This window comes from Fusarium keratoplasticum, chromosome 5, assembly GCF_025433545.1.
Source record: "Fusarium keratoplasticum isolate Fu6.1 chromosome 5, whole genome shotgun sequence".
Classification (NCBI taxonomy): domain Eukaryota; kingdom Fungi; phylum Ascomycota; class Sordariomycetes; order Hypocreales; family Nectriaceae; genus Fusarium; species Fusarium keratoplasticum.
This window is the reverse complement of record NC_070533.1, coordinates 3,390,160-3,402,874: the sequence shown is the minus strand read 5'-3', so window position 1 is coordinate 3,402,874 and position 12,715 is coordinate 3,390,160. Positions and strand designations below refer to the sequence as shown.

The following is a 12,715-nucleotide window of genomic DNA, read 5'->3' as shown; positions in this document are numbered from 1 at the left end:
CTCCAATTCATGGATGTCAGTGGATGTCTCGCTCTGGAACGGGAAAACGTAAACGCGCACAGGCCATCGACTCCATCCTCAGCGCCGCAAAAGAAGAGTGGAGCCTTGGTGATGGAGTCGTCAATCGTCCGACTCGCTCGACCTCTCACCATGATCAAATCAAACTCTTCCTTTTCGTAAGCGATTGACTCGACTCTTGTCACCTCTATCCACATTCTTCGACTGCGCCAGACGCAATTCAATTGAACACACCATCAGCCCATCAGCCTTGACTCGCCTCCACAATTGCCCGCTTTCTTCCCATCCGACCTCACCGAGCAAGGCTGAACTTCACCCTCCGCCCGGTCCATCCTTTCAATCTCACGGAGCTCCCGACCAAAAACCTCCGCCGAACCAGTCCGCCCTACCTCTATCCCGGATCCGACCGACCCGCACTTCACGATGCCGACGTTTCAGAGCAAAAAGTTCCGGTCGGCGGCCGACATGAACAAGATCGGCATGCGGTACCGCACCGTCATGAACAAGCACCCCTTCCTCATGTTCGGCCTGCCCTTCATGGCCGTCATCGTCGCTGGCTCCTTCGTCCTCACCCCGGCCACCGCCGTCCGCTACGAGCGCCATGATCGCAAGGTCCGCCAGATGACCAAGGACGAGGAGCTCAACGTCCGCCGCTCCGCGAGAAAGGTGGACATGAAGGAGGAGTACTACGTGCGTCGCCTCATTCTTGGGACCTGGACGTGCATGCATTGGCTGACATAGAGACAGCGGCTTGCTGGTAGAGATCTCGATAACTGGGAGCAGAAGCGTGTAGAGCGGCTCAAGGGTGAGAATGACGGTATCCTTGATTGAGGCCGTGCAAATCCTCCCTTGCTTCCGTCACTCGTTTGATACGATAAGAGTCCATCACGATCAGCAATACGATCGATCGACCTGGTCAGCGCCGCGAGATGCCCGAGTTGGATGGTCATGCAGACGTCATCCCTGGTGCTTACATCCCACTGACACGGCTCTGGGCATTGAAACGCTCGAGAAAAAGCAAGGATCGCCTCAGGGGTTGAGGCTGTGTACTATGTAAGATGTACTATGTAGTATGGTCATCTCTGGGCGTTGTGGTGTTTTGGGCATGGGAATGAGTACGCGTCTGTTTGTTTTAAGTGTCTTGGTGTCACCTTGATTACCTGCCCATTCGGATTTGTCGGGGAGTTTCTAAATCTGAGACGGAGGGGGGGACGAGCCGTAACGTCGTAACGTCACGGCAAGACCCAGGTGCGTGGGTGAAGGAAAGACTTTTGATGTAGGGGATCGAAGATGGTGGGAGGACGAGCATCGTCGCGAGGGAAATCCTCCGATTCCTTCACCGGAAGCTCGATCTCTAGGCTCAGGTCTTGGAGGGGAGCATGTTTCACGTCAAGGCGGATGAGAAGAAACATTGCACTGCACAGTCGATCAATGCTGCAGGTCTCGAATCCGGTCTCGAGGCTGCAAGTCTCGCAGAGTCCCGAGGCTGTAGTTCTGGGCCGCAAGACTCACAGCCTCGGGACCGGATTCGAGACTTGCAGCCTCAGACACTTGCAGGAGATGTGATGACAGCCTGAGAGGATGCAGCGGCACACCACATACCGGTACCTGGTAAAACAGCACCTCATCTGCACCCCATCTTTTGTACCATAACGCGTTAGCACACATGGAAATGGGCATGATTACTCTTCGTCCCCCTTGCGCCGGGTCACGTTGACATGATGCCCCTGCATGTAGGTCCAAGCCATCTTGTGCCTTTCACATCTAGTCTGGTGATAAGGCTTGGCCTCGCAAGTTGCTCTGCCTCTGATGGTTGATTAATTACACCACCAAGTCATTTACGCAATCTCGATCACCTCCTCGGTTCACCGGCCCATGGTCGATCCGAAAAAGCCTCTCAAGGCGCAGGCTAAATGGATCAGATGTATCACATTTTAAAGACAAGACCAAGGTCTACGCCAAAGAAGAGACGGACAACTCGCTATCGAGCGGGAGGACGCGAGAGTCGGTGCGCTCGATTGGACCGCGGCTTCTGGTAGATCGCGGATAGAGGCTGCGTTAGCGAGAGTAGCGTGCGCAAGCAGCACCAGCTGAGCAGGGGCATCGGATGGGCCTGGGCGCCCCTTTAGCCAAGCAGATCACGACGATTCTATTGGATGATGGTCGCCGGCCTTTGGGTTTCGGCGTCCAAGACATGCTTAGGCGATCGTCAGGAGATGCGCGTGCTGTCACCGGTGATAAGATGGGTGGATGGATGGTCGAGAGGGGGGAAAGAGGAGGGCTGCTGCAAGAATAACCGATAGAGGCAAAAAAGAAGTTGGAACCGTTGTTGAAGAACTGATGCCTTTTCTCAATCGAGTTACGGATCGGGGTTGGCGAGAGGGGTTGCGTCCAATTAGAGGCGATGGGTTTGGAAGTGTGGGAGGGGAAGGGGGAGAAGCATGTCATCGAGGTCATGGGGAGGCGATGATGATCACGATTATCACTCAAAGGTGGTGTTGAGGAGGAGGAGTCAGGGGGGGGGAGTTGGCCATCTTCGTTAGTACATGCAGGTACCGGATCAAGTTTCAGAACGGGATGATAATCGTGTGTGTGATTGTAGATTTCACAAGCAAGGCACAGGAACAAGAATACGAAACAATGTTCCGATGAAGGGATCACACGTGTTTAGGGTAGCACTACAAGAGCCAAGAATGGGTTTCGGCAAGAAGACCAGGATTCTTCCATGAAAGTGTGCTGGTGTTGGGATGAACTCGCGTGTGAATGGCCCGATAAACCCCAAGATTCTTTCCACTTTACGGGGCTGGGGGGACACGTTTGTGCTCAGCTGTGCCAGGCCACTCAAGAAGCTGTCACATTTCATATTTTCCGGGTTAGGGAATTAAACCAAACTCAAAATGATTTTGTTGACGAGAGCTGAAGACGATCGGGAACAGCGAAATACGATACCGGGGGGTCGGGATCGAATAACAGCCAGCCACTGCTGAATCTACGAAAGAAGCAAAAGTTAATTAAGCAGAGCCCGTCTCCCCGTGCTACGGACTCGACTTCGATAGGACGGTGGTGACCTACATGAATAGCGATGTTGCATTGCAGGAGGTCGAGACTTTGGGGTCCAAGGATGACTGCAGCCTCAGCCTGTAGCAATTTACAAGCCAGCATGCATGATCCAAGGAGCTGGAACTGAAAAGGTCCAGCATCGAAAAGAAATAAAAAAACAAAAACAATTTATTATTTGCTTCCCAATCAATCTTGTCTGCCGCGCTTGCACGCAGCTGGGCTGCACGCTTATGCCTAAATCTCCGGTGACATTTGCTTTTTGAACATCGTCGCCGGGCAGTTTTTCATTTTTACAGGCCTAAAAATCAAGTCTGGATCCTCCTGCGAGATGAGAATCTGTGGTCCCTCCGATTGCGTGTGAGAATTGACAAAGATTACACGGCAACAAAAGAAAAAAACACAATAAACCCAGTAGCAATAGTCCATCCTTCCCCAGTGCATCGTCGTCAGCCCCCGAGATCTCGATATCCCGGGCTTGTTGCTCTCCACTGCATCGGGGTCAGCGATGCTTCATGGCTGGCTGACAAGCAAGCGTCGTCCCGGTAGTCAGGGCGAGCAGCAGACGCCACGCCCGTCGAGCTGGAGTCCAATATTACAGGGTCATGAAATTATTACTATCGACTGCAAGGTACAAGATGAAGCCGAAAGCTGATGACGAGGATATTCGCTGCTTTCAAGGGAGGGAGGGAGATTGGGCTCTGTCGATGAACAGTCCAGTCCGTAACTCTTCGGACCCGAGCCACAACCAGGAAATCCCCAATGCCGAGAGACGAGAAAGGCTTAGCCAATCTCCGTTCAAGTCCGTTCACGAGGCCGCCAAGAAAGAGAGAGGAGCCTTGCCATGCACGATAATGATGCTGTGCTCTCCACTGTGATCATCATTCGCCCTTCGGCTGCAACATTTTCAAGACTCCATCGAACAAGACCCTGGATCTTCATCGTTAGCACCGCATCAAGATACATGTCCGTCCTGCGTGTTGCACCTGAAGTGGAATGATAAGTTATGGGGTTCCGATAACGAACACAGAATTCACGAATGTGGTGTTTCTTTTCACGGTATACAATTTTTTGTATCGCCTACTTTGTGGACCAGAGAAATGAAATTCCTCCACTTCACCATGAGGCTGGCTGTCGACCCGCGGCCCCATCACCTCTTTTTGCATTCATCTGAGACCTTTTCCTCTTTGACAGCTGCTGAGTAACTGACGTGAATTGCTTCTTTTCTCCTCTTTCTCGCAGCTTGCATCGGCTGCAGAGACGCCATCCCCGATGCCCTCTTTCAATTCCAAATGCCAGAGACCCTTTCTTTTGTTGTCCGAGGAGGAGGAGCCCATGGTCATGCAGGTGAGATGCGTATTAGCCAGATTTCTCATGTGGGTGATGCATGCGCCGCACAGTAGCGTCTACTGCCATCAATCATCTCCCAATATCCAATCTCCAGCTGAATTGACAAGAGCGAGACCATCCACTGTTGACCTCCGTGCCGTGTCCGCGTAGGGCATAGTCCAAGGTGCTGCAGGTAAAGACAAGACAATGTCTCTCCTTGACCAACAGCTCTCTTTGCATGTCAAATCGTATATACCGTCTTTTTACGCCTTCGGACTCGCCCCCACACCATCGTCCAGGCTAGCACCGCCCGAGGCGTCTTGGCGACCACTTTGGTGTCGTCCGCCGAGGGGTGCCGGCCCTGAGACGCAAGGGAGACAGCGGTGAGAGAGGGATACAGAATCGCTGCACGGCTGAAGGAAAGAGGCTCAAAGTGAGTTTCTCGGCTGGCGCGCAAATGGTGCGTGTCACATCAGGCTGTTGGTGATGGCTGCTCGGAGCTATTCAGCACAGAGTTGGAGGCTTGAACGGTAACCGGTCGGAGAAGCGGAGACCAGTCAATAATCATTGCCAAGAACGTCTGAGTTGATGATCTGTTACTCGAGCTGCTGAAAAGTGACGTCGAAGAGGTCACCACGTATCGTATCGCGGAACCACTTTCTGCAGTAACAACTCTGCAGATCTACAATGCATGCACACACACGAAACCAAAGATTGACGTCTTGTGCAGTGGAATTTGTACATGATCTGCCAAGCCAACAATGTCACTGCTTCAATAAATCCTGCGTCGATAGCTTCAGGCTCACGCTCAAGCTCGAGCTCACATCTTCTTTGTGTCTTTCTCGCCCTCCTCATCGTCAGGGACAAGGCTTCAATCGGGCTGAAGTTCTGGACCTGACAGGCACGGGCCTTTTCGGGATTTGCTTTTTCGTGGCCTCTTTTTTCTTTTCTCATCAATCACTCACTGTCAGTCACTCTTTGCGCTAGTGTGCTAGCCTCGATGCACTCGAGCTGCGTGACCTGACCTGACCAACAGGGGTTTTGAATGGGGTTGCTGAGTGAATGTGAAAGAGTGTGAGAGGCCGGCCCGGGAATTGCTCGGTGGCGTGCAGCCGAGGAGCTTTTCGTCGAGAGGCACCAGGCACGGGCAACAAGGCACAAGGCACCAGGTACGCCGTCGATGGGCCTAGGCCTGGTACTACCGGGCGAGAGGCTTGTCTTGGGGTGGCATACACTTCAAGACAAAACGGATGGAGGGGGAGAGAGAAAGAGCGGTGTCTACGGTTGGAAAGGTACCTCCGACGGAGAGGCTTGTGGTATATTGGACGGATCACGAATGTGGTTTTCGTACCTAGTTTGGTGTCGCAGTAGGCCGCAACGCACGCTCCAAGGACAGTCCAGACGAAAGAGAGGCAGAAACGTACGGCTTTCAAACAGGTACCCGAGGGTACTTGCCAGGGAAGAGGGAAACGACAGGGGTGGGCTGCTGTACAGATCAGCGGGACAGGACATGCTGGTCTTGTCTTAGAGTGAGTGAGAGAGCATGGGAATTTGCGGGTGAATGACTGTGAAGAGTCAGAACCAGGGCACTCCGCTCTTGTGGAGATGGAGGGTGACAAGGTCCAAGGGTGGATCTGCGCTGCGCAAGCCCAGGAACAGGGGTACCTTGTCGGTGTGAGGTACGTACCTTACAAGGGTGGTGCCCGCCTCGGCTGCGACGGTTCAGTGGATGACGTTGGTAGCCCGTCAGCTTTTACGGCTGATCCTCACTCATTCTCACGCAGGCTGTGAAATACGACGGCCATTATTTATAGAGTTAAGAGCCTCCCACCCCCGGTTATCTCGGGCCCTAATCATCAACCCCGTCTGCCTTGGTTTATATGACGACCATTGCATCGACATTGTAACATTACTTACCAATCTGTCTGCTCTTATTAATACAGTCCATCCCCTCACCACTTGGACTCGTCTCCAACACCACGACTCGCTTCTAATACGTCGACTCAATCACTAACATCGACTCGACCAACAACCCGATTACCAACCACACACAACACATCAACATGCACGTACTACACGGCTTCAGCCAGCGACGCAAGTCGTCTCGCCGCCCTCGCGACCTTCACATCCGAAAGGTCTCATTCTCCGGCTCCTCTCTCTCTTCCGGCTGCTCCCTCTCCTCCTCATCCTCCACCATCTCCGACGTCTCGACACCTACGCCTACGCAAACACCCATCGCCACAACCCGACCCGAGATCGATCCTCTTGCTTCACATCCCGCCTTCCACGCCCCGCCTCGGTTGTACGAGAGGCCCTTTATCTGCATGGATGAAGCCGAGCCTGTATTTTATGGTGGCAACGACGACGAGGAGCAGTACGTTGAGCATGAGACTGCTCAACCTATCGAGATGGCCCTGCCTCCTCATGTGAGCCCAATGGATGTGGCCGATGAGCAGTGCAAGGAGCCCCAGGACTACTTCTTTACAACACTATCTAAGCGACCACCGATGCCCCGATCACGGTGGTCCGAGTCGACCATCCAGACCCTGGACCAATTCGACAACTCTGACTCTGAGGACTCGGACGAGATCACCCAGTCCGAGGAGTCTGAAGATGAGGACGACGATGCCTCAGTTCTTGAGATGCGACGTCTTACCCGCCGTGCCTCGGCCCTCAAGACCATCTCTCTCAACACCACCTACGCCCCTCGAACCGGCCCCGCTCCCAAGCGTCCTCCCATGCGCTCCCTCGACTCTGTCGACAACTTTATCCGTCGCGGAGGATGGAAGCGTCGTGGCATTGTCTTTCGACAAGAAGACATGGAGAACCAACAGCGGAGCGAGGCGGACCGCGCAAGCTTCTAAGCAAGCAACTTTTTCCTTACACCTCTCTCTTTTTCCAGCATGCCTTATGATTTCTTCGATACCCCAACCTCTTTTCACTCTGCTTCTTCTCTTTCGTTAAATGCGTGGACTTTCACGGGAAGAATGATATCTCTTGGGCTCTTTTTCTCCTAACGGCTGGTTCTTTTATATATCCTCTTAACTCCCCATATACTGGGCTTGGTCTTCTATCATCTTGATTTCATAGCTTGGAGTTTCTTATATGACATGGCCTATGAGCCTCTGGGAAAGCACAAAAAGCGGGTTTCATTTTTTGGTCAATTGGGACTCTTGGGAAACGCTGGTATGCGTTATGGGATTCACGGCTTCAAACCGACCTCACACCTTTACTACGTCTACTACCTCACCACACTTTTTTTTTTTTTTTTTTTTTTTTTTTTTTTTGGCGGCAAATATCTTACTCCATATCCTCTATCTACATAGGCATCTTTGTAATGCACCAATACTATCTCTTGCCGCATCCACTCTGCAGCCTTGAATCAATCGTGAATTGTTTTTTCCCCAGCCTCACTTGTGTGTCTTGTGTCTTGATCTCTCACAACAAGGGTCCAACAACATGATCCATGTTTGACACGTCAAAGATTCAGCCTCATTCCCTGGTTTCACTCAACGACAACAAGGAATCAAATTAAACTGGAGAAAAGGCTGCTGCAGCCTAACCGAACCCCAGCCATCCATCGTATGCCAATTCTCGTCTAATTCCCCCATCTTCGGTTTCGAATTCGCTTGTTGATGCCCGGTTACGGGCGGCGGCCTCTCCGAAGCGAGAAGCCCGGACCTGGTGGTGGCCCCGGGGACCGTAGCATTGTCATCATCAGCCCTTTTTTTCTCAACGGTCCCTGGCCAAAATGGAGGTTTTGTTGATTTCTCCACGGGCGTAATGATGGGTTTCTAGAAGAAGGAAAAATACGCCAAGAAGGATTGTAATTTCCATCTTTGTTGAGTCACTTTCTGCCTGAACAACCGAACCCGAATCTCAGGGCTCAGGCTGCGCCTCATAGTGGGAAACTTTCAACGTTGTAACGTCGCTCGGCATTTGAAGGACATTTGGGAGTACCGAGCACCATCTTTCATGCGGCGAAATTATCCGCCCGTCGCTGCCGAGCCCGGACTTTTCGTAAAACCTAACTTTGTGTGAATGCCCTCACAGCGGCGCCCGCGGGCCACGCAATTGAGGTCGGCACTTGGGAAGCCCTGACAATCAATTCCAGTCTTTCCTTTTTCCGCCTCCCCCTGACCAAAGTCCACGTTGCTTGACCATGCCGCTGCTCAGCCCTCTTTCATCTTGATCAGGGGGAGGCGAAAACCGAAGGAATGATGACTTCACCCTTTTGGAATGTGGCAAACGTGGGAGGACCAGGGTTCCCCGAAAGTGTGGTTATGCCCTGGAGCCTGGTTCAATTGTTTATGATCTGCACCAAACCAACGGAAAAAGTGGCTGTTTCATCAGCATCGAATTAAACCATTCTGATGATTCTCTGGCGGTTTTGTTCCTGGCGAATCTTGGTGAGGAAACATGTAGACTTGGTAGATCCCGGAAAGCTGACGTCTTTCCGGATGGTCATGTTTCAAAACGTGCGCACCAGCATGAGCAATGATGAAAGGATACATTTGAGAGTATCTACAAGTATCTACATTGACGACGATAGCTGCATCATCTGCATTGTTACGCGCCCTTGTCCTGGCCAAGCTTCGTCATGGTTCTGCGGGCGTAGCCAAGGATCTTCAACTTTCTGCGATATGCGATGCGATGCGTCTGCACTGCACTGCCAGCTGTTTGATGTTTACCTTTCGGGGCCTTCGGCAGCAGCCCGCTGTCGTGGCCTCTTGATATTCTCGTGATGTTGTCAAATATCCTCGGATCCCGCATCATCCGGCCTTTCCAGAAAAAAACCTGAATTTTGAACTCTCAAGACTATGACGTTGAAATATGCAGAGCCGCAAGTCCGAAACACCCGTGTCTCGTTGGTTCAACACACGGCGTCGAGTCCGAGCTCTCCTGGCCTGCCCACTATGATGTCTTTCATTTTAACTGATAACTGATATCCTATGAATGCCACTGAAGCTTGGGCGGCTATTGGGCCCCGCGCTTGTTAGTGGTGTTCTTGCCTATTGCGATGGGCTGGTTGGCGCCATTAGGGATGCCTAACTTGGATCAGGGACATGCCAAGAGTCTTCTCTCATGAATTAGAGGGCAAGCCAGGTCTCGACGGAAGACTAGAACTACGTAGTCATACTGCGCCTCTCAGGAGATGGCGTTCATCTAATTAATGCCAAGAGAGCTAACTTGACCCAATGTGCGGAATGGCATGACCATGAGCTATCCAGTAGATAATCCGCATGTTGAACTGGAACTTTCTTATCAATCGTCATCACTGTTAAAATGTGAGTACTGGAAGTAGACGCGTGATGTAGCTTGATTGTTCTTGAGGCAGGGTTAGAATGCTCTGGATCACAAGCCAAGTCTTTATCCCAGACTTAGAGGGTGTCTGGGGTAATAATAAGCTATCCTTTGCAACACTATTACACTTGTGGAATGTATCAATGTTGTTCTACTCTTGCTCGCCAAGTTCCTATCTGAAGTCTTGAACAATTATGAGGTTTCAAGAAGAGGCCACTAACACCACTGGTACTGCACAGTCACACGCCCCGACACATGTATCATGCACCATGTAGTTAACCAGATGACTTTTATCAAAGCCGGATATCATAACACCGAGCGATTAGAGCGGCGCTAGAAAGATCACCTCAGATACCTGTGAGTTTGCCTTATCGGCGGCGAGCTCTGGGAGGTAGACTGCATGTTAACGTGATGCCCTCCTTTCCCAACACGTGCTGACAGCCCCCCTTTCAAAATATAGCAATCAATGCCGCCCTGGCCTTTCGCTCCATCCCGTAATGTGCCCCATGACCGGAAGAAAACCCCTCCGCTGCTGTGGTTTGCGAAAATATGGCCAGTTCACCCGGCTTCTGCACTGGCGCCTTCGCCCTAAACCAGTAGCCCAGAAAGTATTCACTCAGAAGATGAGGCTAAGAAATAGTCGTGCAGTGCAAGGCAATCCATGGCTGGGCAACAGTTTCAATGGTGATATAGGATAGTGTTGGCCCCTTGGCGGATTCATTGTGGTATGGGTCATTCTGGATAGTAGTACTCATGCCATGGTCCAACGTCGCAAAAAGAGAGTCTAGACAAGCCATCCTCCGCAGATTGAGAGAAAATTTAAAAGAGTAATTGCTATTATTGGTCGCGCGCAAGAACCATTAGGCGGGTTCCTATTCTAGTCTACAACCTCTGGTCACGGTCATCTTTGCCCTCGAGGTAAGTCGTGAGCTGCCGCTTAAAAGACTTGTGAATAATTTAAAGTGCTCCATATAGGTCTCTGAGGTGCCCAGCTGATGATCAGGCTTGGGCAGGACGAAAAGAGTCGGGCTGACGCCGAGATAGAAGTCCTTGGTCTGTTTAGGAAGTTTGAGTGCTGTCTATAGACACTTTAAAGTCTGATTGCAACGACTTCAGTATCCATTTCAGAATCCCATTGTCCTTGGTTCCTCTTCTTGTCCTACGTTACGCATAGAGGATGTGTATCTTGACGCGGTCGTAAAGGAGACACTCCTGCGCAGGTACCCTGGCACTAGGAAAGGACGTCAAGTTTGGCTCTGAATGAGCCCTGATGACGATTTAAATCTGTGTTAAAGTGTCAGTATTGACAATGGCTGTGTTCTTCGGTTCCCCCGTCCCAAACATGATCGCCTGCATCGAGTCAGTCAAGTCAGCTACTTGCTGTTTCTCCCTCCCATCCAAATTGCTCATGTCCAGGCCGTTTGAAAGGTAGTGCTAGGTATTTTGCAACTTAAAGACATGGGACATCTGCTTCTCATCCATAATGACGGCAAATGCTGAACCTCCTTGATTGCTTCGCTTGGGAGATGATGATATCCCCTCGCCCCTGCTGTGGACGACCAACAATTTAAGCGGCTTACGCTCGTAATAAATGGAGAATCGCTGTGCATCGTCTCTTAGATAACCTAATAACTGGTATCCATTTGCCTAGTTGAGCATCATTACCACTTCCATTCTATCGTTGCAATCGCGGTGAGCTGCCTCACCCACGGGTTCCTGTAACAAGTGATGCGAGATTGATCGTTAACATGGCCCCCCGAGTAGCTATCCCACAATATACTTGATATAGTAGTGGAAACTATAGATAAACGTGCGATTAGTAACCATCAGGAACTATAGGCTATCCGATTGAGTGAAGTCGAGAGAGCCATTCACTCCACAGGTTTTGCGCTGGGGAGTTGGACGATAAGCAAGACGGAGAAATAGAAACTTAAGGTTGAGGTTTCTGAAAGATTGCAATATTTGTTTACTATATATATCCAACTCGCAGGACGCCTTTGCTCGTTATTCTTTCAATCTTGAACCTGGACGGGGGAGGAGAAAGGGGAGTGTTAGGCATAACCCCTTGTCCCAAGAAGCAACAAACGCCAAACTGAAACATATCCAACGTCAAAGTGCGTATACTCGGTATAGTCGTTGGCCACATTCACGCATAGAGATATCGACCGCTTGCTGTGTCTACCACATCCTGCGCTGGTAGTACGCTGGCTCATCCGCTTGAGCCAGCTTCTGGAGCTCGTTCTTGATCATCTTCCTCCTCTGCGCCCTGCTCACGGGCTTGTGGTTCTTGACGGGAGCTTCGACATGGCCCTCGGGAGTCGACATTTTCTCCACAACCTTGGACTGGAGCTGCTTCACGAGCTCAATGTTCCTCTCCAACGCAGCGTTGCCCTCGGCGCTTTCCAACTTGGCCCCGGGCAGTGTCTCCTTGACCTCGATTAGGAGACGTTGCCGCCTGACTTCGATATCCGCTTCGGTGTCGATATCGACGACGCTTCCATCCTCGAGCTCCTTGGTTCTTGTGCGGAACTTCTCGGGAAGATAGACTTTAGGGGACGGACGGGTATTGCGAGGTTTGATGGCTACGCGGAGCTCGCGCAGCGTTCGTTGTTGAATGACATAGCCGCTGATGAACAAAGCTGACGTACAGAGAACCACTGATGAATGTCTCGTCAGTAACTGTGTGGAATGCGGAAGCTGGAATGTGACTTACCGACTATGCAGGATGCGATAATCTGGACCTGGGACGACGTGAGGAGCAATCTGGCCATCCTGATAAATAGATATATAGAGAAAAAGAAAACGCACAATAGGAGACACAAGATTGAATGGTCATGTAGCCGATTAAACCTTGCGCCTCGAAGCTTGGTCGTCATGCTCATGCAGTGTTGACTCTGTTGACACGGCAACGGACCGATAAGGCTCTTATCGGTCCCGAGCTTCAAGGTTCCATCAACTTTTCCAACACCAAGCTCCCCCATCGCCAACGTTACACTACGACGAAATC

General features: G+C 51.3%; 3 protein-coding genes across 3 annotated transcripts; 2 read left to right on the top strand and 1 right to left on the bottom strand.

The window, feature by feature from the left end:
- Positions 1 to 441: 441 nt before the first annotated feature.
- NCS57_00770300 (Cytochrome c oxidase assembly protein COX16, mitochondrial) lies at positions 442 to 849 on the top strand (the record flags this gene model as incomplete). Its single annotated transcript, XM_053057546.1, has 2 exons — positions 442 to 708; positions 766 to 849. The coding sequence occupies 2 exons, from the start codon at positions 442 to 444 to the stop codon at positions 847 to 849; spliced, it is 351 nt and encodes a 116-aa protein (XP_052913741.1).
- A 5,618-nt stretch (positions 850 to 6,467) lies between these two features.
- Positions 6,468 to 7,268, top strand: NCS57_00770200 (uncharacterized protein; the record flags this gene model as incomplete). Its single annotated transcript, XM_053057545.1, has 1 exon — positions 6,468 to 7,268. The coding sequence occupies one exon, from the start codon at positions 6,468 to 6,470 to the stop codon at positions 7,266 to 7,268; it is 801 nt and encodes a 266-aa protein (XP_052913740.1).
- Positions 7,269 to 11,886: 4,618 nt separating this feature from the next.
- NCS57_00770100 (uncharacterized protein) lies at positions 11,887 to 12,524 on the bottom strand (the record flags this gene model as incomplete). The annotated part of the gene is made up of 2 exons (XM_053057544.1): positions 12,422 to 12,524; positions 11,887 to 12,365 (listed from the first exon to the last, which is right to left on the bottom strand). The coding sequence occupies exons 1-2, from the start codon at positions 12,477 to 12,479 to the stop codon at positions 11,887 to 11,889; spliced, it is 537 nt and encodes a 178-aa protein (XP_052913739.1). The 5' UTR covers positions 12,480 to 12,524.
- Between the last annotated feature and the right edge of the window lie 191 nt (positions 12,525 to 12,715).